The sequence below is a fragment of the Terrapene carolina genome, unplaced genomic scaffold, assembly GCF_002925995.2.
Source record: "Terrapene carolina triunguis isolate 2854851 unplaced genomic scaffold, T_m_triunguis-2.0 Scaffold68, whole genome shotgun sequence".
In the NCBI taxonomy this organism is placed as follows: Eukaryota; Metazoa; Chordata; order Testudines; family Emydidae; genus Terrapene; species Terrapene triunguis.
In genome coordinates this window covers 77,582,504-77,610,378 of record NW_020664419.1, presented here as the reverse complement: position 1 = coordinate 77,610,378, position 27,875 = coordinate 77,582,504, and the positions used below count along the sequence as shown (strand labels likewise).

Genomic DNA, 27,875 nt, shown 5'->3' with positions numbered 1-27,875 from the left:
GATTGATGACCAAGTTAAATAAAATCCATAGGACAACTAATAACACAAGAATGGTATGATTTTTTCTTGAACTGCACTTGAAGACCAGAAAACACCCCCCTTTAGCCCATACTGTATGCCAGAGGTGGGCAAACTTTTTGGCCTGAGGGCCACATTGGGGTTGCAAAACGGTATATGGAGGGCCGGGTAGGGAAGGCTGTTCCTCCCCAAAGAGCCTGGCCTCCTCCCCCGATCTGCACCCCCCCACTTCCTGCCCCATGACTGCCCCTCTCAGAACCCCTGACCCATCCAACCCCCCTCCCCGCTCCTTGTCCCCTGACCGCCCCCTCCCGGGACCCCCGCTCCCTATCCCACCCCCCTGCTCCCTGTCCCTTGACTACCCTCCTGACCCCTATCCACATCCTCGCCCCCTGACAGCCTCCCCCAGGACTCCCACCCCCAACGCTCCCTGTTCCCCATCCCCTGACCGCCCCCCCCGAACCTCCACCCCATCCAACCGCCCACTCCTCACTGACTGCCCCCCAGGACCCTCCGCCCCCTTATCAGCAGCAGGAGCTGGCAGCCGCGACACCTGGCCAGAGCCCGCTGCGCTCCCCATGCTGCCCAGCGGGAGTGGCGGGCCAGAGTGTGGCCTGCGCGGCGGCGTGGCTGCAGGGGAGGGGGGACAGCGGAGGAGGGGTCGGGGACTAGGCTCCCCGGCCGGGAGCTCAGGGGCCAGGCAGGACTGTTCCCGTGGGCCGGATGTGGCCCGTGGGCCGTAGTTTGCCCACGTTTGCTGTATGCTATAAAGATTTCTCACTACTATTGCTACTTTTAGAATTCTTGTTCTTTTAACCTTTTCAGGAAAAGCGAGGGAAGTTATCTACAAACAGATGAAACAGACTAAATATTTTGAAGGCAATGTCTTTCAATGATCAACACCGGTCACATTTCTTGAATATGAGAGTTACCCCATGGTAGTTCATAAAGACAAACAACTGTCACTCTTTTATAGATGACTATGACAGGGTGAACTCACCCTGCACTGGACGGGGAAGGGTTAACGCCTCACTGTGGGCGGAGGTCACATCCCTCCTGGGTAAGCTCTAAGTGTAGCACCAGTATAAGAAGGAGCAGTGCAGCTCAGTCCGGGCTGACTGCTGGAGAGGAAGGATGCGCCTTGCTGGCTCCTGCCCAGGAACAACTGGCAACTCGGACCGCGGAAGCCAGAGGTGCTGAGACCCAAGCAGACACCCAGCTACCTGTGGACACCCCAGGGAGATCTGAGCTACAGGGAGTTGCATCAGCCGAGGAACTCGGAGACCTGAAGATGCACAGACCACCACCACCACAAATATCATGGTAGGAAGTAACCCAGGGGAACTAGCCATTGTCTCAATGATGGTCAGCGTGTTGCGGATGGATCCCTGCTGATGCAGCGGTGGACACACTTGCCACTGACAGAGGGCGGATGGGGGCCCACACACCCCAATTGGCCAGGAGGCCACACAGCCCCACGCGGAGGCAAACCCAGGATATCTTTATTGACTTTAGTTGCTAGGCCTCACTGTCCTGCGAACCCAGGGTATCTCTATTAACTCTGGCCACAAGGCCTCACTGCCCTGTAGTTCTAGTGACACTGGCCAATAGGCCTTGCTGCCCTGTGAACCAGGGAAATTCTATGGACTCTAGCTCTTAGGCCTCACTGCCCTGCGAAGAAGGGCTACTTCACTGAATCAGCATGAGGCCCTATTGCCCTGCGGATAAGGGTGATTATATAGACTTCGGCCATGAGGCCTTACAGCCTGCGGATCAGGGCAACTCGATTGAGTTTGACCCCTAGGACTCACTGTCCAGAGACAGAGGGCAACTCAAAGGACGGGATGAACTCACCCTGCACTGGATGGGGTCCCCCCACTTCATCAAAATAACATTTTAGACAAAAGCAACCCAAGTTGAGCAACACCAGACCTCAGGCAAGATCTGATCAGGGTTGAGAGTATGGGCTGAGGACTTCGTGGATTAAAGAAACAGGGGCTGAGAGAGAGAGAGTGTGTGTGTGTGTGTGTGTGTGTGTGTGTGTGTGCGTGCGCGCGAGCAGAAAGTCCACAGAAAGCTGGAGAAGCAGCTGTGAGCAGAACCCTGAAGGGAAGCAGAAAGACAGAGCTTCTTGGAGATGCACTGTGAGGAATTTTTGAGAAAAGAAACTCCCTACTGTTGTTTCCACTGTGTTCAGAAAAGCAGGATTATACATCAAAGAATATACCTGGCTTGTATCATCAATTTTTCCTCCTAATGGAACAGGTGCTAACATTTCAAGCCAAATGAGCAACAATACCTATTTTAGGTACTTATGTAGCCACCACTGCAATATCTCTGAGCACCTCACAATCTTCAATGTACTTATCTTCACAATACTTTTGTGAGGCAGAGCAGTGCTATTATTCCCACTTTATAAATAATGAACTGAGGCACAAAGAGAATAAGTGACTTGACCAAGGTCACACAGGAAGTCTGTGGCAGAGCAAAGAACTGAACATGGGTCTCCCAACTCCCCAGCCAGTGCTCCACCACTGGACCATCCTTCCTCTCCTATATACATTATCTATGTTAATGGATTATGCTATGCAATTTGCTGTTATAATAGCATGATTCAGGTAAATACTTTTCAAATCTATTTATTTTATGCTTAGCTGATTTAAGATACCCAATTCAATAATTCAAAGTTATATTTCAGGCTTTTCTTTTTTTACATATTGCATTAATGAATATTTTTGCTTTTTTTAAAAAAAAACAAAAACATTGCCTGTACTTTCCATACACAAATACAAGCAGATAGCTATATAGCAAGACTGAGTGCAATTTTTCAGACATATCTTGCCAATACCTATAGACTACTTTCTGTCTTATTGAAGTACGCATATTTGACAGTAGTCTACATGAATATATTATGTAACTAAACCCAGAAGGGATCTACAAGGCAACCCCTTTCCTAGAAATAAAAAGGATAAAAATTAAATAAAACAGAGATAGGAATGTGGGGAAAGAACTGGCATAAGACCTAGATGCCATAATTACTATGGCATGTATGTCTTTCATACATGATCAGATATTGTATCTTTTCTAGTTGTTCCTGTTAGTTTGTCACTCAGTGCCATGGTAGCTAGCTCTTTAAGCCAGCCGAGGAGGAAGCAGCATCTATTTTCATCATCTGGAAAAGATCCTTTTAGACATTAGAAAAGAGGATGCAACAATTTCTTGATGTTGATTATGAGCACTAACTCTTCTAATACAATAAACACATACAATCTGAGTGAACATGGAGAGTTAATACCCAGCACTGATGAAAGTGCTTTAAATATACTGCTTCAGTAATATACTATGTAGTTTTAGAAAGTGGCACAGGAAAAACTGGCTCTCTCTTGTCTCCACTTCCCTTTGGTGTGTTTGACAAGATCAGCTTTGAATAAGCATTTTGGGGTCCAATAGTGGCTGCTTAAAATTTTAATTTGAGAAAAATCTTCAAGAGAGGGAGAGCCTGAATTGTCCTTTGTGTTGAGGCAGATGGTTTCCAGGTTTCTAGTGAAAAAGGCACATTCAGTTCTTTTCCCAATTTCCCTCTTAGATTGTCATCAGTGGGATGCTTCACAGTGTAGATCCACTTACAAGAATTTCCCTCAGAGTGGTTTTTGTTACCATATTTGTTAATAATGAGCTCTAGCATAGAGCACACTGTGCTAGATGATCTAACTGGATTCATTAGGCTAGCTGTTAGCTGGGCATCTAGCATTTGTTATAAATGCAGTCAACAGGAGACTTGTCTTTTGCTTTGTGTTATGTCTTTTATTCTGAATATCCCTTTTCCTAACCAAAGATTTGTAAATGTTCCTTTACCTTAAACTTTTCTGATTTAGATTTTGTGTTTATTCATTTAAATTTTGCAAATACACCTGCATAACCAAGCACCACACTTTAGTAGCACTTTGGCTATTGAGTACTGCACATCGAATTGTTGACAAAATGCAGTCTTCTTTAACATGGTACAGTATTTTATTAAATTAGCTATTTAATTTGAATTTAACTTGCATACCTCATTAGAATTCATAAGGACAGAAAAGGATTGAGAGATGAAGAAACAAATCTTCAAATAAGGCTGAAATGTGTATTCTATTTAAGGATTGTGAAAGAGAATGACCGCATCGCACCTTTAAGCAGGGTGGTTGGGTATTTGGCTGGCTGGCCGAATGAAGAGAACTGTGCTTTGATTGGGGGGGAGGGAAGAGGAAAACTGCTACAAAAAGGGTCAATGTGGTCACTGATTCTTCCCGTGGAAATGAAGGGTTTAAAAGGGGCAGCTCTGTGCCTAAATCCTCCTCTTTACACAGAGCAGGCTGAGGTACATCACAGTTAACATTCTGAGGAATCTAAGCGGCCTTGCTCAAAGAAGCATTCTTAATAGCAATTTTGGTGCTTTCGGGATCAGCGAGCTAATGCCTGGGTTCTGTAGGGCACTGCGGGGGGAGAGGGAAGGAGGGGCTTGGAATTGTGTGATGTACACTGTCAAGGACAAGCAGGAATATTAAACTTGAGATGGTCAACAACTGATCAAGGAGGCTGGGGAGCATCTGTTATCTTCCAGAAAAGCTGTTCTTCCCAGCAGTGGTACAGCTGGGTATGGGGGCACAGGCAATTCTGGCAATTGGGCGTTGGCATTCAGACACATACAATACGTGTGTGCAACTTTGGGTGGTGAGTCAATATTAACGTGTTGTGATTTCATTCCAGATGTTGGAAGACCGGCCATGGAGGCAGTGGTGTGGATCTGTGGGCACAGGATTGGTGTTTTGGGGCGGGGGGGTTAAGCACATAGGCGGACCAGGGTCCAGTGACAGGGTGAGCCTGCGTTGGCATGGAAGGAGAAGCATGTTATTGGGTTGGCTGATGCCACTGCTGTGCGCCGTAGGGGCCCATCAGCAGTCACCAACATGATGTGGCACACCTTGGAAAACATTATTTGGGAATGTGTAAAGGGGTTCAATTACTGCCCAGAACAAGAAGGGACTTGATGCAGACCTGTGTTGTTGAACATGCATTAACACAGGGTCTGGCTGGGAGCCATGGGGCGCCACCTCGTGGACAAAGCATGACAGATACGAAGAGAGGGTTGGACAAATTCCTTGGGTTCATAAAAAGCTCACCACTTTGGACATCCTGAGGGCACCACATTATTCAGGGAGGATGGAGTTCACCTGTAAAGCTTTGGAACCCATTTGTTTTGGCTGGGGCAGTAAGAGATGTCTGGGAACCTGACTGGGTTTGAGGTGCGGGGGAGGCAGGCAAGCTAATTGCTGGTACCTCCTTGTGGTGGATGTCCAGTGCAGGTACTCCATAGGAAAGGTATACAGTGACCAGATAAATGGCTTGGAAAAGGACTTAAAAAGAGGGTTCGTTAAAAGGAACTAACAGGGGGCGGTTCGGAACTTCTATGATTGCTATAACAGGGAGCCAACCCCCTATTTTTATAGTCCACCATAACCCTGTAACAAGGGGGGTGGCTGGTAAGGTCCTGGCAATGGATTTGCTGGAGGGAGCTGGCTGGAAAAAGAGGGGGAGCCGGTAGAAGTCCCTCTGGTAATTACAGAATAAACCTAGGGTTACACTTTTATCTGCCGGGAAGTCCCAGACATCTAATAATACAGTTGCGGCCTGATTAAACCCATGTCAAATGTCTCCTGTCCTTCTTTCGGCATAGCCAGACAAATAACCCTTCCTTATCTGATCCAACATAAGGAGCAGCTAAACATTTCAGTTGTTATTATTATGAATTATTTATGTATTTGTATGGCTCCACTCTGCTAGATGATATACAAACACAGAAAAAAAGACAATGACCAAAGAGTCACACGTGACTAAAAATTAGTGATTGTAGTTCACTTAATGGACTCTGAAAGACTAGACTTTTAAAATTTAGTATTTTTATGGGTTGGGTCAATTATGTTTACTAAAACTTACTGCTGCAGGCACTCCTGCAGGAACTTTAAGTTCAGAATGGCCATAAATCATTGGATTCTCAAACTAGATTGCTCTGAAAAAAAATCATACAGGCAGTCTGAACAGCTTGAGGAGGTAGGATTATAGCATAGAGCCCCAATACAACTGATAGAGCTTTTAAGCTTGTTAGTGTGTTTGCTTGAATGCAGCAATCATGGTGGTTAATGAGGAATGAGATATTACCATTGAAAGGAAGGAAAGACTTGGTGAAAACAATGCCATATGTTACTGCCAACCTAAATGAAACATCAGAAATCATATATTTGGCTGGTTATATTGCGTCCCTCATTTTCCCTCTTAAAAAGAGACAAAGAACACACGAGTACTTATTTTGCAAAACCATTCTTGAATGCAAACCATGAGAAACAATAGAGAGAGAAGGTAAAAAATACTTTGCTAAAACATCTACCTGGTCTTGTCAGTTTGAGGAGGTTTGATTCCAGAGCTGCTAGGTTCTCAGCTGCTTTTTCAACTGCAGCTGCTTGTGACTTCTTTTTACTGTAAGGACTCTAAGAATATGAAGTTATAAATTATTAATACTTAGAATTTATGTAGCTGTAGACAGCAGGTCAATGGCAGAGCCGGGAATAAATCCCAAGTCTCTTAATTCCCTGTTTGGTGTCCTAATCAATATTTGTTATTTATGTTTTTAATGTAATTTTTTCCAGTGACAACTTCAGATATGAAATAAACTCCACATAAATTGTGATTTACAGATATCAACTTTCTGTATATTGAATTATTTGGATATAATGAAACTAAATCAAAAGAGAAAGTTAAAATGGCTTAGGATCGTGCCAGAGCTGTAATTTTTTAAAATATATTTAGGGGGAAATCCACTTAAAAATGCTTACAATGTGTCTGTTGCAGCTATGAGGTGGTTCCCAATGGCCTTGGCTACACTTGCAGATGTACAGCGCTGTGAGTTAAACCTGACTTCGTGCAGCTGAGTAGGGAAAGTGCTGCAGTCTGTCCACACTGACAGCTGCCCAGGGCACTGTCGTGGCCACATTTGCGGCAACTGCAGTGCTATTGGGAGCGGTGCATTGTGGGCAGCTATCCCACAGAGCACCTCTTCCCATTCTGGCGCCGTGGGTTGTGGGAAGGGGGTGTGGGTGCGGGGCATTCTGGGTCCTGTCCCAACGCCCCATGATGCATCACTTCGCATCCCAGAAATCCCTTTGTTTCCGCCCACCTTTGGCGCCATCTTTCAACAGTTTCTGTGCAGCGCGATCTGTCTGCAGGAAATGGAGCCCGAACTGCTGAGGCGTATGCTGACTTATCTCGCCAGCACGTCACGTTTGGCTGTCGAACTATTCCTTAAGATCCAAAGTGACAGTGAGAGTGAGGAGTCCAACGATGCTATCGAGCCGCGTAACGCGTACAACACGAAATTGCTTGTGGTATTCACGGACATGCTCAGCACCGTGGAACGCTGCTTTTGGGCTCAGGAAACAAGCACCGAGTGGTGGGATCACATCGTCATGGAAGTCTGGGATGACGAGCAGTGGTTGCAGAACTTTCGGATGAGAAAAGCTACTTTCATGGGCCTGTGTGAGGAGCTTGCCCCCACCCTGCAGCACAAGGACACGAGATTGAGAGCTGCCCTGCCAGTGGAGAAGCGGGTGGCTATTGCAATCTGGAAGCTGGCAACTCCAGACAGCTACCGGTTGATTGCAAACCAGTTTGGAGTGGGAAAGTCAACCGTTGGAATCGTGTTGATGCAAGTTTGCAAGGCCATTAATCGCATCCTACTCAGAAGAACCGTGACTCTGGGTAACGTGCAGGAAATAGTGGATGGCTTTGCACAAATGGGGTTCCCTAACTGTGGAGGGGCGATAGATGGGATGCACATTCCTATTCTAGCACCACCCCACCTAGGATCCGAGTACGTTAATCGGAAGGGGTATTTCTCTATGGTTCTCCAGGCGCTTGTGGATCACCGTGGGCGTTTCATTGACATTAACACAGGCTGGCCCGGAAAGGTGCATGATGCACGCATCTTTCGGAACACTTGGCTGTTCAGGAAGATGCAGGCTGGGACTTTTTTTCTGAGAGCGGAAGATCATGGTAGGGAAAGTCGAAATGCCCATTGTGATCCTTGGAGATCCTGCTTACCCATTAATGCCGTGGCTCATGAAACCCTACACAGGGAGCCTTGACAGCAGCAAGGAACAGTTCAACTACTGAATGACTGTGGAGTGTGCCTTTGGCCGTTTAAAGGGCCGCTGGCGATCTCTGTATGGGAAGCTGGACTTGGCCGAAAACAGCATCCCCGCGGTTATATCCACGTGCTGTGTCCTCCATAATATTTGTGAAGGGAAGGGTGAATGCTTCATTCAGGCATGGACCTCCGAGGTTCAACACCTGGAGGCTGAATTTGCACAGCCAGAGAGCAGGGCTATTACAGGGGCCCAGCTGCAAGGATTAGGGATGCCTTGTGGGAGCAATTTGAGGCTGAAAACCAGCAGTGATATCTGCTGCCCTGCACAGGAGTGAAGTGCAGTAGCTCCAATCTTTAGGAATCAGTGTTTGCTAAGCAGACAAGCAGACTTGCAGTGCCTGTTTATTTCCTGGGCTAAGGAGTCTTTTACTTTATGCAATAATAAAGAATGTTTTCAAAGCTAAAAAATCCATTTATTGAAAAGAAAAAAAAATTATTTATTGAAAAGAAACCAGGGGGTGGAGTAGGGAACGGTACAATCACAGATTCGCGTATGTCCTGTCTGATGTGCTGTGCAGTGAGTGCTGCACTTCAGGATAGTTATACTGCATGGTGATGGGTGTTGAGTGTAGAGGGTAAGGGTCGTGGTTTTCAGGGCTGGGTGGTGAAGATACTGGTGTTGGAGGCAGCGGGTGGCGTGAAGAACACGGAAGTTGGGGAAAGTGGGTTGGAGGTGACAGTGGGGCACAACGGAAAGAGTTTTGGGACAAGGGCTGTGGGGGGGGTGGCGTTTGCATTTGCGGTACTGCTCCTCTTTCTGCATGGCTACGAGCTCCTGGATAGCGTCTGCTTGGTGCTCCAGGATGCTTATGAGCCGATCCGTGCTTTGCTGCCGGTGCTCCGTGCTTTGCCGCCGCTGTGCTGCGTTTTCCTGGCGGATCCTGCTTTCTCTCTCCCTCCAGTTCTGTGCTTTCTCATTCTCTTTAATAGATTGCCGTATCACTTCTTGCAGCATGTCTTCTTTGCTTTTTCGCGGTCTCTTCCTGTGTCTTTGCAGTCTCTGAGCAGACGATAAGAGGGACGGCTGAGGTCTCAAGGTTGATGCTGCTGTATAGGCAAAATGCAACATTTAACAGAGGCAGCATTGTTTATACCAGACAGAGTAATGATTTCCCCCGCACTTAAGGAGTAGAAAACACACAGCGTCTACACAATTGCATAATTTTCCCGTCCGAAACAGAGCACACAGATCCCACGGGAGCCTCAAAATGGTGTGTAAGGGGGACTGATTGTTTCAGGGCTGCACTGTCCTCTGGGTTTCTGTGCCTTGGGGAGAGCCAACAGCTTCAGGGGGCAGCTACACTGAACACTGTCCCAACATTTTCCACAGGAGTTCGTCCTGGACAATATCTCGCTGCTGAGGGTGACCTGGGAAGCAAGGGAGGGTCTTCTACTGCAATGCGGCTTCTGCCCTGGCCCATATGCAGCTTGCCTGTGTGCAGCAATGGTCCCCCCGCGGCACAGTGGCGCGGCCACGTTAGCCTGGCTGGGACAAGGACCACGGTGGGTCTCCCGATAAACCTGCGCAAGCTCATTGCACACGTTCTGGATGAGACATTCGAGGAGATTACCGAGGCCGATTACCGCAATGTGATAAACCACATCAATGCACTATTCCGCATCTAGGCATGCATGCCTAACCGTCCTCTCCCAAAGAGCCCGCACCGAAAAAATTCCTTCCCGAAAAAAAACCCGCTTACCGGGAACCTGCTCTTCTGTTTGTCCTCCACCAAGTACCGGCAGCTGCGACTGGCTACCTTCCTCCTGGCTCGAGAAGAGCTCCTGGCTGCATGGCTCCAGGGATTCCGGGGTGTCTCCATCCGGCCCACCACCATCACTCCCGTTTTCCTCCTCTTCCTCCTCCTCCTCCTCTTCTTCCTCCTCCCCCCACACACCGGCTCTGAAGTGTCCATGGTGGTGCTCGGAGTGGAGGTGGGGTTAACCCCAAGTATCACATCCAGCTCTTTGTAGAATCGGCAGGTCGCGGGGGGAGCACCCGAGCAGCCGTTTGCGTCGCGGGCTTTGCGGTAGGCACTCCGCAGCTCCTTCACTTTAATCCTGCACTGCAGGGTGTCCCGGTCATGGCCCCTTTCCATCATGTCCTTTGATACCTTCCCGAAGGTATGGTAATTCCTATGGCTGGAGCACAGCTGGGACTGTACAGCTTCCTCCCCCCAAACACTGATGAGGTCCAGCAACTCGCCATTGCTCCATGCTGGGGCTCGCTTGGTGCGTGGAGGCATGGTCACCTGGAAAGATTCGCTGATAGCACTCCACACCATGCCAGGCTGAGCAAACAGGAAGGGGATTTTTAAAATTCCTGGGGAATGTAAAGGGTCGGTCACATGGTTGGTTACCTGAGGCCAGGGCAGTAGAGTTTGAACTGATGACCAGAGTGGCTAGAACAGGCATTGTGGGATACTGCCGAATAATTCTGGAGGCCATTCACAGTGCATTGGGCGGCCACACTGGCGCCGCAGCGCTGCAGCAGCAGCGCAATACTCGCTATTCCTCTCAGGGACGTGGAGTACATGCAGCGCTGCAACCATGGAGATACAGCACTGCAAATGCCTTGCCAGTGTGGACGGGGAGTGAGTTACAGCGCTGGGGGCGGCTTTACAGCGCTGTAACTCGCAAGTGTAGCCAAGGCCAAAAGTTTGTGAAGATGGGCTTTTGCCACTTCTGAGAAGTGTTTTTATAAGGCGGAGGGAGTGACCTTTGGAACTAGCTGTCCCCAGTTCTCTCGTTAGCTAACAGATCCACTTCAGAGCTCAGTTAGAAAGTCGTTGCTTTGAGTTGTGTATTTCTTTCCTGTCTGAATGACATTCAGTCATCTCGGAAATAACTTATTCCCTTAATTAGGGCACTGAAGCGGCTAATTGACATGTTCTGTAATTCTCACAGTGTCATGGACAGAAGATTGAATGACATATTTCATTTGGGTGGGATGAGCTAACTGCTCCACTCCCAGTAAGGGAGAAATCTAAATATTAGTCAGATTATATCTCCCATGAGATGCCTTGCACTCACCACTTGGTGAGAGGAGGCAGAGCATTAGAGAGGTCTGTTTGCAGAGCATCATGGAAACTGTAGTCCTACTAAGGAGCCCAGTGACGAGAATGGGGACCTAAGGCAATTAAACTATAATTCACAAAGCACCAGAACAGCATATTTGAATAGAAATACTTCAGATTTTAGACAAAATATTTTGGTTTTTGGACAAAAATCAGAAACTTTTAGGATTCTGGACATTCGATTTTTTCGGAAAAACTGCTGGGAGAAGCCAGCCAGAAACTCAGTCGGCAATAGCGGTGGGCGGGGGGGAAGCTGAATCAGGGACCTGGTGACTCTGATGTCATCTTTGTCCACACGGTTTGTACAACTTTCTCTCTGGACATTCTTCCCCCTATGCTGATTGGCTGTTTGCTTCCACTTCCTCCAACCTTCTTCTTCAGGCTCTTTATTTCAGCCTGACTTCACCTGCCCTCCATAACCCTCATCCTTCCCCCTCCTTTTAATGTCCCATCTACTTTCCTTATCTCTCTTTTTAGCTAATCCCCTCCCCCCCCCCACCACCAAATTAAACAGGCAAAAAAATAAAATAAGAGAAACAAACAAAAAGTTGTGGAACTAACAGGATAGTTGCCTGTATATTGCATCCGTTCCCTCCAACCTTTTGACTATCTTCTCTATTTAGGTTGTAAGCTCTTCAGAGCTGGGACTGTCTCTTATTCTATGTTTGTACAGTGCCAAGCATAACAGGGTTCCAATCTTTGCTGGGATCCCCAGGCTCTACTGCAATACTACTACTACTAACAGGATGTAGCTACAAATGAGGGAATATCCCTCAAATAGGAAACATCAATTGCAGAGGCTAATTTGGGCTGACCTGAACATTTATGGTACCAACTGCTGTTATGTTCAGTAGGATTTTTTTCAGTGGGCAGTAAGTATTAAAAAAGCCCTCTCTCCTTAGCTCTTAAATATCACAGTCCAAGGGTAGAGAGCTGTGGTCCACAGATTTGAGACAGCACTTTTCATACCATCCGTGACTGACCTGGAGATGCTTTGTCATAACTTATGAATACTCTATGTTGACATGCTTATTTGTCGGGGAGGGGTTCTATAGGACTATAATGGTTTAATACAACATGAGGCTGTCAGGAAGGGAAAGAATGGCTCAGAATAGGCCACCTTTCCACAAACAATTGAGGGTTGTTAAAGGGCAATGCATTTTGCCACCTATTTAGTCAGCTACAAAATAGTTTATATCAGGACAAAATAAGCCTTCAAACACAGGAGATCAAAAGACTTCTGGCAGTTTTTAAAAGGAATGCCCTTTAACAGGGGGCAGCTGTTTGGGGGGAACCAGGCAGAGACAAAAGTACCCGCTGGAATCTCTGAAGACGCTTGACCTTCCTACACTACTATCAGAGGTAGAAAGCCTGTAGGTAAGAAAGACGTGTGTAGACTGTTGTTTTAAAATCCTTTTCTCTAAATCCTTTATTCCTACTGATAAACAGATTTTTTAAATCCGAAGTACTGTCTGGTCACTGTACATCCCTGGTCACAGACTCCTGAAGGGGAGCAAAACAAGTACCTAAACTCAGTCAGTCCCATAGGATAAGAACAATTGATACACAGGGTACTGTAGCCAAGGGCCCAGTGGGAAAGTGGAATTGCAAAACCCTGGAACAGATGAAGGCACAAGGCCTAAGACTTGAGGGGGTGCTCTGAGAGAGACCAAAAATGGGACATAGGTGCAGCTAGCCATTTAACTGTGACACCATCTTCTTCCCTCCCGAGAAGGGTTTTGTGAGAGACAAAGGGAGGAACAATGGTATATTTTATGTCTCTTTAAAGAAGGCTGATAGGAGCTCACCCCTCCAGAGGACCATGAATATGACTGATGATTGCAAGGCTCACTCCAGCCTTCCAGATCCATTGAAGTACTGAGACTGCATGATAACCTCAAGGGAGGGCATATCCAGAGCCAATCCCTGTGTTATTCTCTTGCAGCCCCAGGCAGAAATGCACTCAAGCTTGAGAGGAATGAGGTGGTCTGTGGGGAAGGAAGGAGCCATCAACAGCACCTCTGAAGATGTGCAGCAGCAGCAGCAATGAGAAAGCTACGTTTCTCCAGTTCAATATACTTGGGATAGTATTTTTTCAGAGTTTCTTTAGCTCAGCAGTTTCACCAGTTATTTATTTCTCTGTCATCTATAGTGTTTCTGAAGACATGATATGAAGTGCAGTATTCAACTATGAAAATTGTTTGATTAAAATTAATTTCAACTTTCCATGGATGTAAGTGATCTTCTATGTGAACTCTGCTATGTTAAAGAATGTTGTATGTCTTTAAATTTCTTACACTATCTCATATCAGCAATGTTTTGATGGGGTGCTATTATGCAACATCCTACTTATAGAAAAGAAAGGGAAAATGAAAAAAAGATTACCTCATCTTCTGTTTCCGTGTCAATTTGCATTTCTTCAATACTACTGAATTTAGACTGTCCATGGGATGTTTGTGAAGAATCCAACAACTTTTTCCCATAGTTAATAATAATTAATGCTAGTTCATATTCTTTCCATGAACGCAGTACCTGTTAAACATCTATTAATTAATTTTTTCTTTTACATAAAAATAAAAAATACATTTATATTTTTCCTTCATTGTTTATAACTGGGAAATATATTAATATTATAGCGATATTAGCCAATGACTAAAACTCCGCAAGTAATAATAAAGTACAGTGCAATAATATCAAAGTTTATTGATGAGGAATTATAAGCTTGAATAATTTAGATTGGAATTTTCAAATCTTCCTGTCCAAGTGCCTAAATCTGTAGTTATGAATCTCAGTTTATACATGTAGATTTTCAAAGCTGTAGTAGGCACATTGCTGCTTTGAAAATCTGATTTGATATTTACACACTAACCCTTTTCTTCCATTACCAGGTGTTGTCTGCATTCCCCAGAGACAGTCTCTTCTTCGCAAGTACCTAACAACTTAGGTATGCCCTGAATTGGTCTAACTTTTCAGCAACCTGCTCTGGCTAGGTGCCTTCCCACCTACTTTAAAAATACTCTATTGTGCACTTAACCTCTTGACCAGGCCCATAATTCAAAATACGAGGTGCATCACCCATCCACCCCAAATGTTCAACAGCCTTGCAGGCACTTTGAAACAAATGTTGACAATTCGTTGTATGCCTATGTTCCACTTCAAGATTTAATTAGGCTCCTCTGTCCCTATTAAGGCACATAAAATGCATAAAAAATTCTAGCCATAGTTCCAGTTTCTATTTACTAAACCAACACTTTCAAACTAGGGTACCTAAAGTTAGGCTCTTAAACTCTTATGTAGGAATCTAAATAAAGTAAGTGGCCTAATATTCAAATGTGCTGAGCAGCTGCAGCTCCACTGAAGTAAATAAAGAACTTCAGGTGCATAGCAACTCTGAAAACCAGGCCACTTATTTATGTTCCTGAATATGGATGTAGGTGAATGACCGGAGGCTCTTACATTTGTAAATTTTGGACTATTATTTATTAGAAAATAAGGTGAGTTAGGCTTAATGTCAGAAATGACTTATTCACCCAGGGGGCTATTTGTATGTAAAACTGTTTACCTTCCATCATAGTGGGAGCAGAAGGTAGACTAGTGGCAATTTCCACACTAAGTTTTCTAAAAGAACGAGGAGTATGTGTGGCACCTTAAAGACTAACAAATTTATTTGGGCATAAGCTTTCGTGGGCTAAAACCCACTTCATCATATGCGTGCAGTGGAAAATACAGTAGGAAGATATATATACACACACACAGAGAGAATATGAAAAAATGGGGGTTGCCATACCAACTCTAACGAGACTAATCAATTAAGGTGGGCTATTATCAGCAGAAGAAAAAAAATGTTTGTAATGATAATCAGGATGGCCCATTTCAAACAGTTGACAAGAAGGTGTGAGTAACAGTAGGGGAAAAATTAGCAAGGGGAAATAGTTTTTAGTTTGTGTAATGACCCATCCACTCCCAGTCTTTATTCAAGCTTAATTTAATGGTGTCCAGTTTGCATATTAATTCCATGTCTGCAGTTTCTCGTTGGAGTCTGTTTTTGAAGTTTTTTATTGTTGAAGAAGTGCAAATTTTAGGTCTGTAATTGAGTGTCCAGGGAGGTTGAAGTGTTCTCCGACTGGTTTTTGAATGTTATAATTCTTGACGTCCGATTTGTGTCCATTTATTCTTTTGCATAGAGACTGTCTCCTGCTGATAATAACCCACCTTAATTGATTAGTCTCGTTAGAGTTGGTATGGCAACCCTTATTTTTTCATGTTCTCTGTGTCTATATATCTTCCTACTGTATTTTCCACTGCATGCATTTGATGAAGTGGGTTTTAGCCCACAAAAGCTTATACCCAAATAAATTTGTTAGTCTCTAAGGTGCCACAAGTACTCCTCATTCTTTTTGCTGATACGGACTAACACGCTACCACTCTGAAACTAAGTTTTCTGTTAATAGTAAGGCATGTGACAGACCCAGACCAGTGGGTTACAGGAGTCTGGTAGAGGGCAAATATACTGGTCACTGGATGAGTAGTTTTCTGTTCCCTGAATGACCAGAGCAGGGGCTGCACTAGAGTAATCAGGAACCTGCTAGAACCAGTTAAGGCAGGCAGGCTAATTAGGACACCTGGAGCCAATTAAGAGGAAGCTGCTAGAATCAATTAAGGCAGACTAATCAGGGCACCTGGGTTTTAAAAAGGACCTCACTTCAGTTTGTGGTGCGAGTATGAGGAGCTGGGAGCAAGAGGTGCAAGGAGCTGAGAGTGAGAGGGTGTGCTGCTGGAGGACTGAGGAGCACAAGCGTTATCAGACACCAGGAGGAAGGTCCTGTGGTGAGAATAAGGAAGGTGTTTGGAGGAGGCCATGGGGAAGTAGCCCAGGGAGTTGTAGCTGTCATGCAGCTGTTACAAGAGGCACTATAGACAGCTGCAGTCCACAGGGCCCTGGACTGGAACCCAGAGTAGAGGGCGGGCCTGGGTTCCCCCCAAACCTCCCAATTGACCTGGACTGTGGGTTCTTCAAGAGGGGAAGGTCTCTGGGCTGTTCCCCAACCCACATGGTGAATCTCTGAGGCAAGAAAATCCGCCAATAAGCGCAGGACCCACCAAGATAGAGGAGGAACTTTGTCACAGGCACTAAAAGTCATCTCTGTTAGACTAGATAGGGATATTTCACACTATAAAAATAAGCACTCTGTTTTATGACCTATTGTACCACAACTAAGATATTTTTTATTTCTAACATGGAGTCCAATAAAGAATAAAATGTAAAGTTTGTGAAATCTAAGTATCGCAAAGTACAAATGAAAATGAGGTCACTGATTTCATCCGGTACGTAACAAATAAATAATAATCTATGCCCTGAACAAACTACTTAATAAAGTTTCTGATTTTTAAAATGTAAACAATAAACAGTATTACTAAAATGTGCTGATTCAAAACATGTCCGTAAATGGTTTTTATACCACTATTTCTCACTTTAGGCTTTTATTCAAGAGTGCCAAACTTTTCTTAAGGTCAGATCAGTAAGATGAAGTTTTGTCTAATTTTTTCATGTTATCTACTGAGCCTTATGTCTACAGTCCTAAACACAATAAAGTAAATACCTGTGCTGTATAAAAGGAGGAGCAAGCTATCATATGCTGAATACTCTCATAACAACCTGTCTGTTTCCTCTGTAAAGTAGAACTGGGGACTTCTTGCAGGACAGTTAGACACTTGATGAGGATCTGAAAGTACAAGGATTACAATATGAAGCCCTAAATCTGAAAAGATTTTTCAGGGTCAGTGCCTAGCAGCATATCATCTTGTTATACTTGACTGTAAAACTTAAAAATAGTTTACTGAATACACAGGGTGAGATCTTAGCCCCATTGATACCAATAGTAAATGTGACCAAACCTTCACTCAAACTCTGCCTAAGGTAATAGATATAAAAGTTATAGATACATTATAGGTCTTTTTGCTGTTTTAATTAGTCAGAAATAAAATAATTTATGATGTAGTATGAGATAACATACTCTGAGAGAGATCTGTTGCAAATTGTTTTGAGCTGGTCAGAAATTTAAAAGAAAAACAAATTTTCACATAATATTTTTGTTTTCCAGTCAGCTCTAAACATAAGAGATGGATTCCTCCCCCCCCCCTTGTTTAACAGATATGAAAAGTGCATATTACTAAATTACTGTCCATTAGAATAAGGATCTGAACACGGAAGCCATGTTTCAATAGGCTGGTTGTGCATTTTGTATGATATCACAGCCAATGACTACCCAACTGAGACATTATCGTTAGACAGATACAGTATGTGAACAGAATCCCTCTGCCTTTTCCCAGTTGTTCTCATCCCCTCTCTGGTTTTAACACAGCAATTATGCTAGCTCTTTTAAGTTATTTAGCTCAGTCTAACCATAAACTGGAATCTATTTTTGTTTTTATTTCTTGATCACGAGTCTTTGGATGCTGCCAACAATATGTTTAACTGAATCCTTGAGGAAACAAAATAGTTTTATGCCAAACACAGAAATGGAGAGAAGGGGCTCAAGTAGTCATTCAGTTTTCACTTGGAAGATGCTTGCTTTTAGAAAAGAGCTTTGTTTTTAAAAGAAAACATCTCTCCATTGAAAACAGAAAGTGAATTATCAAGACACCATGGGACAAAGTTCTAGCTTAAAGAGAGAAGATGACTAGGATATGAGTCAAGCACTGAAACAACTGGCAAATACTCTCTTGTTTCCCTCAACACTACTGTTTGTAAATGGAATATAGTTAGAGGTAATGGCCCAGTGGTTTAAATCCACCACAGTACCCAATGAACTCAATGGAATTACTCTGAATTTACACTAGCATATCTGAGAAAAGAATCTAGATTCATGGATTTTAAGCCTGACAGTACTTGACATGCATAGAATAAATACCTTGTTTGTTGTGAAGTTATCAAAAGCATTAAAAATTTTGCTCTCAATAAGCTCCTAAGAACACACATCCCACAGGTTTCGTTCACCTTCTGTCTACTTCATTATATATTAATTTTTAAATTCAGAAGATTTGTAGGCAAGCTGCCTCTCTTTTAAATGTTCTTACCTGAACTACTGGCACTGAAGCAATCTTATGATAGATAATCGGAGCAAGGAGACCATAACATTGAACAACAGATTGCAGGGCATAATTTGCATCATTTAACCAATTACTGAGTTCGATCGCCACTACCATTCTCTCACATTCAGCTAGTCTAGCAACCTGTAAATGAATAAATATTTTTTCATTCAGATGTAAATTCTGTTGTTTAAATTACTTATCTCAGAGGATGGAAGAAGAAAGATATTTTGTGTCTTAAGCAGCAGTATAATTGCTAGGATGTAGGATGTCTGAATTTGGAATAATCATTACAGTGATCCCTGCTAGAAGTATATAAGGGAAAATAGCATTGTTCATGACTCCAAAGGTAGACTGTGACTTTGAACTAATTGTATCCTTTGACTATACGCCTACAAAGCCTGGGACTCAACCTCAGTTGCTTTTTTACTGAGCAAGGAAAGAGGCTGTGGCACCAAAAAAAAAACTTAGCAAAGTAGAAATTTCACATGCTAATCGCTCCCATTTAATTGATGGGAAGGTATCAACTCCTTTCTCGACCTGACATTTTAGGTCCCAATTCTGCAGTTCTTGCTCGTGTGTGCAGGTCCAGTGAAGTCATTGATATGCAGAGGTGAAAGTAAGCCGGTACGGTATGGCATACCGGCAAGAGCCAGTACACTGCCAACCATATCGGCAGGGGGCAGCTTCCCCCAGCCAGCGATTTAAAGAGCCTGGGGCTCCTGGCAGCGGCCGGAGCCCCGGGCCCTTTAAATCGCCATCAGAGCCCTGCTGCTGGAGCCCCAGGGTAGCGGCGGCAGCTGGGAGCCCCTGGGGCTCCGTCGGGGATTTAAAGGGCCCAGGGTCCAAGCCCCGCTGCCTGAGCTACTGCAGAGGAGCCATGGGCCCTTTAAATTGCCGCCCGAGCCCTGGAGCTCCCGGCTGCCTCCGCAGTACCGCTACCATGGGGCTCCGGCGGTGATTTAAAGGGCCCGGGGATTTAAAGGCCCTGCCTCTTCCAGTTGAGGCTCCACCCCTTGCTCAGGACTCTGGCGTACCGGTAAGTCCTTTTAAGTTACTTTCACCTCTGTTGATATGCCTCACATGAGTAGGGGCTACAGGATTGGGTCCTTAGACAAAAGAAGTGCAATGGGACCTGGAACAGAAATGGAGTGAAAGTTGAATTGATATACCTTTGCATTGCTATCTTCAAGAAATACGATATCACTCTTTTTGGGAGTAAGAGAGGCAAGAAAGAACTCAGGCTAGTATGCCAAAGTATCCTATTACAAGTTTAATATTAAAGAAAAATACAAGTCAAGTCACAAAAACATTTATAAAGAAAAAATTCTAGGAACATCAAAGTAGCACAAAATTAACAATGATTTTTTTTTGCCTCTTTTTTAGGACTTGATCCAGACCCCACTGCAGTCAATGGAACTCCTTCCATTGGCTTCAGTGTGCTTTGCCCCTTAATGAGGGAATAATCTAGAAACAGCCCTTTTACCAAAGATATAAAAATATCAGCAAATATTAACAGACCTTAAAAACACAGAAGATTGTACTTTGATGGATACCATGTTAATGAAGAATGAGATAGACTGCAGTTACAGTTAATACACCTCTAATATAACGCAACCCGATATAACACGAATTCGGATATAACGCGGTAAAGCAGTGCTCCGGGGGGCGGGGCTGCGCACTCCGGTGGATCAAAGCAAGTTTGATATAACGCGGTTTCACCTATAACGCGTAAGATTTTTTGGCTCCCGAGGACAGCATTATATCGAGGTACAGGTGTACATTGTAAAATATATCGGGGAATTTTGAGATGCAACTGGTCAAATCAAAAGGTAAACTCAAACCCAACATTAGTTTTAAGCCAAACATACTTGTCCATTGTACAGTATCTCTTTGGAACAAATGGAATCACAGAAGAGTGCTCCTTCCTTAACATTAATCTCATTAATAATAAAAATGCTCCTAAGAAAGAGGTGCAAGAGGATTGGAGAAGTCTGAGATACAGCATCAAGACATAATCTACAAAATAGAAAAAAGGGAAAATAATGGTAAAAGTACATAATTATGATATAGACATTCCACATATAAACTGCATAATTTGTGAAAATACAAATTCTAATTATAACATCATAAATCGAAAGGATTAATACAGTTGCTGCTGCTGCAAATGAGATTAATTTCTCTTAACGCTGCTCAGTGATGTCAGTATTGGACTAGGAGGGAAAAGTCTCCTGCTTTGGTCTGTGCTGGGTAGCTAGTACCCCAGGATGGCTTTTCTCATTATTACTCCTTTTAACATAGTAATGCTACTGTATTGTCATCTTTTGACAACTTGGAAGTTATTTCAAGGATATAACAGGCTATTTACTTTTTAATAGGTTTCTTCTTCTACGGCTGATTATTATTATTATTTTGTGTTGTGGTAGCACCTAAAGCAGGAGTGGGCAAACTTTTTGGTCTGAGGGCCACATCTGGGTATGGAAATTGTATGGCAGGCCATGAATGCTCACAAAATTGGGGCTGAGGTGTAGGAGGGGGTTAGGGCTCTAGTTGGGGGTGCGGGCTCTGGGGTGGAACCAGAAAAGAGGAGTTCAGGGTGCGGGAGGAGGCTCCGGGCTAGGGAAGGGGGTTGGAGTGCAGGGGGAGAGGGCTCTGGCTGGAGGTGCAGGCTCTGAGGTGGGGCTGGGGATGAGGGATTTGGGGTGTAGGAGGGTGCTCCAGGCTGGAATGCAGGAGTGGGGCAAGCCAGACCCCACTCACCAGCGGGAGCTCGAGGGTCGGATTAAATTGGCTGGTGGGCCGGATGTGGCCCGTGGGCCATAGTCTGCCCACCCCGGCCTAAAGGCTCTATTCAGGGATCGGGGCCCCACTGTGCTAGCCATTGTACATACATGCACAATGAAACCACTGTTCCTACATGAAAGAGTTAATTGAGTATTTTCCTTTTTCTTAAAAAAACAGGAGTACTTGTGGCACCTTAGAGACTAACACATTTATTTGAGCATAAGCTTTCATGGGCTACAGCCCACTTCATCGGATGCATAGAATGGAACACACAGAAAGAAGATATTTATACGTACAGAGAACATGAAAAGGTGGAAGTAGCCATGCCAACTGTAAGAGGCCAATCAACTGAAATGAGCTATCAGCAGCAGGAGAAAAAAAACTTTTGAAGTGATAATCGAGATGACTCATAGAAGGTGTGAGGAGAACTTAACATGGGGAAATAGATTCAATTAGTGTAATGACCCAACCATTCCCAGTCTCTGTTTAAACCTAAGTTAATTGTATCTAATTTGCATATTAATTCAAGTTCAGCAGTCTCTCTTTGGAGTCTGTTTTTGAAGTTTTTTTGTTGCAAAATTGCCACCTTCAAGTCTGTCACTGAGTGGTTAGAGAGGCTGAAGTGTTCTCCCACAGGTTTTTGAATGTTATGATTCCTGATGTCAGATTTGTGTCCATTTATTCTTTTGCGTATAGATGTCCGGTTTGGCCAATGTATATGGCAGAGGGGCATTGCTGGCACATGATGGCATATATCACGTTGGTAGATGTGCAGGTGAAGGTGGCAATTGGCATGGCTAGTTCAATAATATTTTGTATACCTTTCTAATTTCCCTAATTTATAGCATTGTTTCCTTTATAGTAATCAACTACAATACTACAATGACTCCCATCTTGCTATGGAAGTGGGAATGTATTAAGATTACAATATGAAGAAGGAAGAGTAATATATGTTTTTAGAAAAAGATTTTTATTTTTCTTAATATCCTCTACGCTCTGAATTCTTGTCATTAGACTTTTAATGTTCTGGGTTGTTTCTGGCAAAACTGAAACTTATGAATATTTTATTTATACTTTATTTCAATAGTGATGCCAAAGTCTTCCAATTAACACAATAATACCAAAAAGAAGCTCAGTTAAAAGAAGATGAGGATGTATACTAGATGTTTTGGATAAATGTTCGTTAATCTATCAACAGTCGACATACATTTGATTGTATATTGATTTATTTTTGGATATTACTTTATACATCAAAATGCAATGTGTCTTTTCCTCTTATCTTTTCATTACAGGTTTGCTTGCTTTTGTGACTGTACCTATGGTGTTTTAATGGACTGTTGAGCTAAAACTCTTGTAATTATGAAAACCTTAAAATACTTATTTCCGTGTTTTCCTTTATCACAATTATATAGTTTGGATTTTATTTATTTATAGGTAGCATAATTTTTAAAGGATTACTCCTAAAATATCTTAGTACATTAAAAATGTATTGCCAGATTATTTAATTAATCAAAAACAATTTGCAAATATCCACTCATTTTGAGTGCCCCATTTGACACCAGAGACTTGGCTTTCAGCATTTCTTGAGCCCCTGTTGCTCCCATTGATTTCAATTGGAATTCTAGGTGCTCATACCTAAGGCTACGATTTTGTCATAGAGGTCACGGAAGTCACAGAATCCGTGACTTCCAAAGACCTCCATGACTTCAGCCCCAGCGGCTGGGAGCTGCAGGGTCCCGCTGCCTCCCGCAGCGGCAGAGAGCTGTGAGGCAGCAGGCCCCCAAGCTCCAAGCCTCCGTGGGCAGCAGGAATACCCCACAGCTCCCCAGCCACTGCAGGCAGGGGATATCCTGCAGCTCCCCACCGCAGCAGTGGCAGGGGGATCCTCGCAGCTCCCTGCCACGATGGCGGGGCAGAGAGACCGCCACAGCTCTCCGCTGCTGCAGCAGGGGAGGGAGACCTCCATAGCCTCTGGCCACTGCAAGAAGCAGAGGGACCCCCTGCAGCTCCCCGCTGCCAGGGAGAGGGCAGGGGGACCCTGCAGCTCTGAGCCCCCACAGGTGCTGGAGGCCCCAGAGCTCCCAGCCACTTCCGCAGCTGCCTAGCCCCTTCCCATTTTATCATGGATATTTTTAGTAAAAGTCAGGGGGCTTCCATCAATTTTTCTTTATTGCCCGTGACCTGTCCGTGACTTTTACTAAAAACATCCATGACAAAATCTTAACCTTACTCATACCTCTGGAAGTCTAGATCCAGGTGCCTCGTGCTTGGCATCAGAAAATGAGACAAACAAAATTAATGAACATTTCCTAAAAATGTAACCTGTCCTGACTGAGAAAACACCGTTACAAAGGAAAAACATGCAAATGTTAGAGATACTATTTATAATGAAAACTCTGTGCTAATTTCATGACAATATATATTTTTGTATGACAAAGTTAACAATCATGATTTATTTTTAGAGCATCTTTCATGCTAGGAGTATCAGCACAATTTCACAGCTTGTTACTCTACAAAATAAAATGGTACTCATTTACAGCTGACTGCTATTTAAAAATCATTTTTGCCAATTACCTGTTCTGAGATATAGTCAAATTATTGCTTGCAGAAATAACTGCTGGATCAGCAGATGGTGTTGAAGGAGCCAAGACAAAATAGTCCCACATTGGTGAAAATGCTTTTTTGGCTAATGTATAGTTATCTGTCTGATAGGCAATCTACAAGAAAAGCATAGTTTTGAAATAACATGATTTTTATACTAAAAGTTGTTAGCAAGTATTATCATTATGAATGTGTTAATTCAAATAAAGCTGTTGACTTTCCTTGTTGTTTACATAGCCATACCAAGTCAATTCTGACTACAGTAATAAGCAAGGTTTTAACTCTTGTAATGCTATCCCCTTCCTACATTTCATGGAAGTTTATAACATTTGTGAGAATACTATCAGAACCATATCTAAGTAAAATAAATATAACATCCATTTGACGCTGCTAGAATTTGTAGGACTTGAGTTTCAGCACTAGCATCAGAAAGGCCTTGGTCGTTCCCCTGCACAGAGTCCTGTGTGGAAACGATGCAGGTGTTACTACAGTTTGCGTAGCTGTACTGCCTCCTTTTGGGTTTCCTCTACAATTGCTACTACTGCATCAGCCACATTGGCAAGGATGAGTGGATGCAAATGAAGCCACGCAAACAGGCAGCCATTCATGTGCACAGCTCTTGCCTCTGCAGATCTAGGGTAACCTTTCTCATAGCTTTCCAAAATCAACAGGGCTGGAAGGTTTCACCCTTTGTCCAATGTGCAGCTCCCTCAAATTCCTCCTTGTTGATAAGACAATTTATAAGAAGTATAATGAAGTTGCCTCACAGAGTTTTCCTGAAACCCTGAAACCTGTTGCTGGTTTCTCCTTTGGAGGGGTTGGATTTGGCTCCTGGCAAGTTTAATCAAATCTTTAATCCCCAATCCTCAGAGAGCCCCATGAGGATGATCTCCTGCTGTTGGCCTGAACCCCAAAAAACAAAAGGAAAGAGGAGGATGCTAAGAAAAAAAACCCCAAGAGACTAAAAAGGGATTAAACAGGAAGTGACCAACATAGAAAAAAGAAAGAAAAGGACAAGAGACCTAGTCCAAAAACATCTTCCCCCTTAAGATGGTCCCACATCATTTTTGAAGTCAGAATTAGTAAGAGTGCTAAAGTCTGTCATTTGTTGTTTTAAAGTTGTGATTTGTCCTAATTATGTTTGTTGGCAAGTCCTGAAATTTTGTCTTGGAACCTGACTAAAATAAGGTTTGGAACCACCATTCACAGGGACAGAAACAAATCTTGAACTAAATTAAAAACATGAAACTATTCATTAAAAATCCAATCTACCTGAGTCAGATATGCTCGAGCAGTAGTAGCAGAAAGTGGTGGATAAGCAAGGATTGGTTTAGTTGTTTCCCCAATGGCATCACCAATAAGCTTTCCATCCGAGGAATATGCTGCAACTGCAAATATGTACTTTTCATTGGGATTTAAGCCTTTTATTTCGAAAAGGCTTTTTCCATCAGCTGGTATCTGTTAACAAAAATATTTCTAATTATGTGCACTGCATATAACAAAAAAGTAAACAAAATACAGTAAACCTTTATTGTAAGACCTTTTGTTTCTTTATTAATCACTTCTTTCATATAATCAAAGTTACAACCCATCAAATTCACTGATCCAAAGAATGTACTTAGCCTATAAAATATGTGAAGTTTCCATGGCAAGTGTCGGAATGTTATGATCAGATTATGATAGTATACTTGGAGAGATTGGTAAGGCAGATAGTCTACAAGCTTCCTTTCTTGAAAGCAGAAAGAAAAAAGTCTTAGGCCCTTTTGGAGAGTGGCTGAGTACACAGAGAAGAGCTAAGTATATAGCCTAAAAGGGTTCAAGTTCTCTCTCCCAAAGAGTATAGAGGCCTTCATGTTTGAGTGTGACAGCTACTGAGGAGTGACACCTTCAAATCTCCAAGAGTGGGGTGAAAATAAATCTAAGGTAATGTCCTTTTAAAAAGGAAATATAGCTCCATCTCTATTTTTACTTAGTACAAATATTAAAAGAACCACTCTTATTTGTTTCTCAAATCTGTTTTAAATTTCTCTTTTTCTATTTCTATATTCTTGTAAGCAGCTAGTGGTAGAAACTGTAAACAAATTTTATACTTTCATCTGTTTTATTCTTTACTTTGTAGAGACTTCCTTTAAGAAAACAACTATAGTAAAAAGGGACTCTAATGTAACCACCTTGGAAGCATTCTACTCATTATTCCAAAAGAGTTGAAGGTAGAGTGTCTTAAGACCTGCAGAACTTAAAACACTTGAAATAAAGATCAAAAGTATACCCAAGATTTGGCCAACTAGCTGATTAGATACAGATGAGGAAGGGGGAAGGTGATAGATACACACTCCAGTGAAAGCTCTATAGTGAGTCATTCAGTGAAGGAGAATAACTTGCACAGGTTTTATCTTGGTCTTACCTCTTCTCCTGCATTTGGAAGATGATGATTATTTAACCTTACTTTTAAATTGCTTCCTGCTGCTACGCAGCCCAAAATACTGTACCATGAAACCTTTTGAGAAAAAGACAACTTAAATATTTGATATCTACTATCATCTCTAATTTATTTAAATTTACTGTGAGAAGCAATATTGTCTAATGAAGAATTTATGACATTTTCTGAATAAGAATAAGGGCTTTAAAGTGAAAGTAGTTATTATGAAAGTTGTTAGATTAACGGAACTAGAAAATGATTCCACAGATTAGTCAGAAAGCAGGTACAAAAACACACAGTGACTAAGGCTATGTCTACTCTACAAGCAAGTGGTGTGATTCCCCTGCTCACACACACACACTCGCACTAGCTCAATGAGAGCTAGCGCGAGTACTAGTAGTGTAGCTGCAACAGCATGGGCAGTGACAGCAGAGGCTTGGCTTAGCCGTGCCACGTACAAACCCACCTGAAACCCATGGGTATGTACTTGGCATGGTTAAGCTGTGTCTCTGCTGCTACTTCAATGCTACTGTGGCTGTACTGTTATTTATACTGGTGCTAGCTTGATAAGAGCTAACAGGAGTATGTGTACTCAAGCAGGGGAATCAGACCCCCTAGCTCAAAGTATAGACATAGCCAAATACGTACGCTGCTGCTCTACTGTCTCTCCAATGAGGCTCAAACATGACCCAAGGGGACCACCTCTACAGGTGAGAGAGTTGTTAGGTTTTCATGCCCACTCATTCGGTCCTTTTACTCTCAAATTAAACTGCCAATAAAGGTGCCATTTGTGATAGTGGTTTTAATGATGTGGACACCTGGGCCCCGACCCAGCAAAGTACTTAGACAAGTGAGCATGCGAGGACTGGACCTCATCCAAAGCCCACTGAAGTCTATATAAAAACTCACATTGACTTTAACAGATGTTGAAATGGGCCCATTAACTTCAATACAGCTATTTACATGCTTAAAATTAAGCTTATGGTTAAGTGCTCTACTGGATAAAGAAATTGTCCACTAAGAAATGGATCACCTCAGTTTACATACAGTAGGCCTATGAATAGACCACAGATAAGACCGAATTCAAATCCATAATCTAGACATGAAAGACTCCATCCCAGAGTCCCTTAAATCATGTAATTATGTTGGCGTGACTCAGACTTATTTTGTTTCTCTACATTTCGAGACACTATGTTATTTTGTAAAAACAAATGATAGAACTTAAAGAAGAAAATGACTCCATATATCAGTACTAAATAATCAAACTCACAATAATTTAGGGCAAGATTCTGATACCCTTACTCTTGTTGAATAGTTCACGCATGGTCACACTGAAATCAATGATTCCACTTGTAAAGTAAGATGCTACTTGACATGAGTATCAGAATCTGTCTCTTAACATTACAGCTTTATTCAACTGGTGATAGTTTCCTTTAAAGTTTCACACAAGAATGTACCCTTTTTGTTTTAGGTTATGTTGCACCTTTCTTTACAAAATCCAACAAAATGAGTGGCTACATCTTCATTGTAAATATGCACAATGTTGAACATACCAAACTAAAATTCTCAACAGATATAATTTTACCTGTTCTTATAATTTGCATTTTTGGCTTAACAATTAACTACTTATCATTAAACAATCGGATCATTTTCA

At 43.1% G+C, this 27,875-nt stretch overlaps 1 protein-coding gene across 1 annotated transcript in view; it reads right to left on the bottom strand.

The window, feature by feature from the left end:
* CFAP54 (cilia and flagella associated protein 54) overlaps window positions 1-27,875 on the bottom strand; it is a 199,539-nt gene that overhangs the window by 113,332 nt on the left and 58,332 nt on the right. Inside the window, exons 20-27 of the mRNA XM_026649001.1 lie at window positions 26,207-26,299; window positions 25,075-25,260; window positions 23,776-23,918; window positions 20,289-20,436; window positions 18,406-18,561; window positions 16,929-17,051; window positions 13,714-13,860; window positions 6,440-6,539 (exon numbers count right to left, since the gene is read on the bottom strand). Of these exons, the coding sequence (XP_026504786.1) occupies window positions 6,440-6,539; window positions 13,714-13,860; window positions 16,929-17,051; window positions 18,406-18,561; window positions 20,289-20,436; window positions 23,776-23,918; window positions 25,075-25,260; window positions 26,207-26,299 (1,096 nt within the window). The remainder of the gene's footprint in view (window positions 1-6,439; window positions 6,540-13,713; window positions 13,861-16,928; window positions 17,052-18,405; window positions 18,562-20,288; window positions 20,437-23,775; window positions 23,919-25,074; window positions 25,261-26,206; window positions 26,300-27,875) is intronic.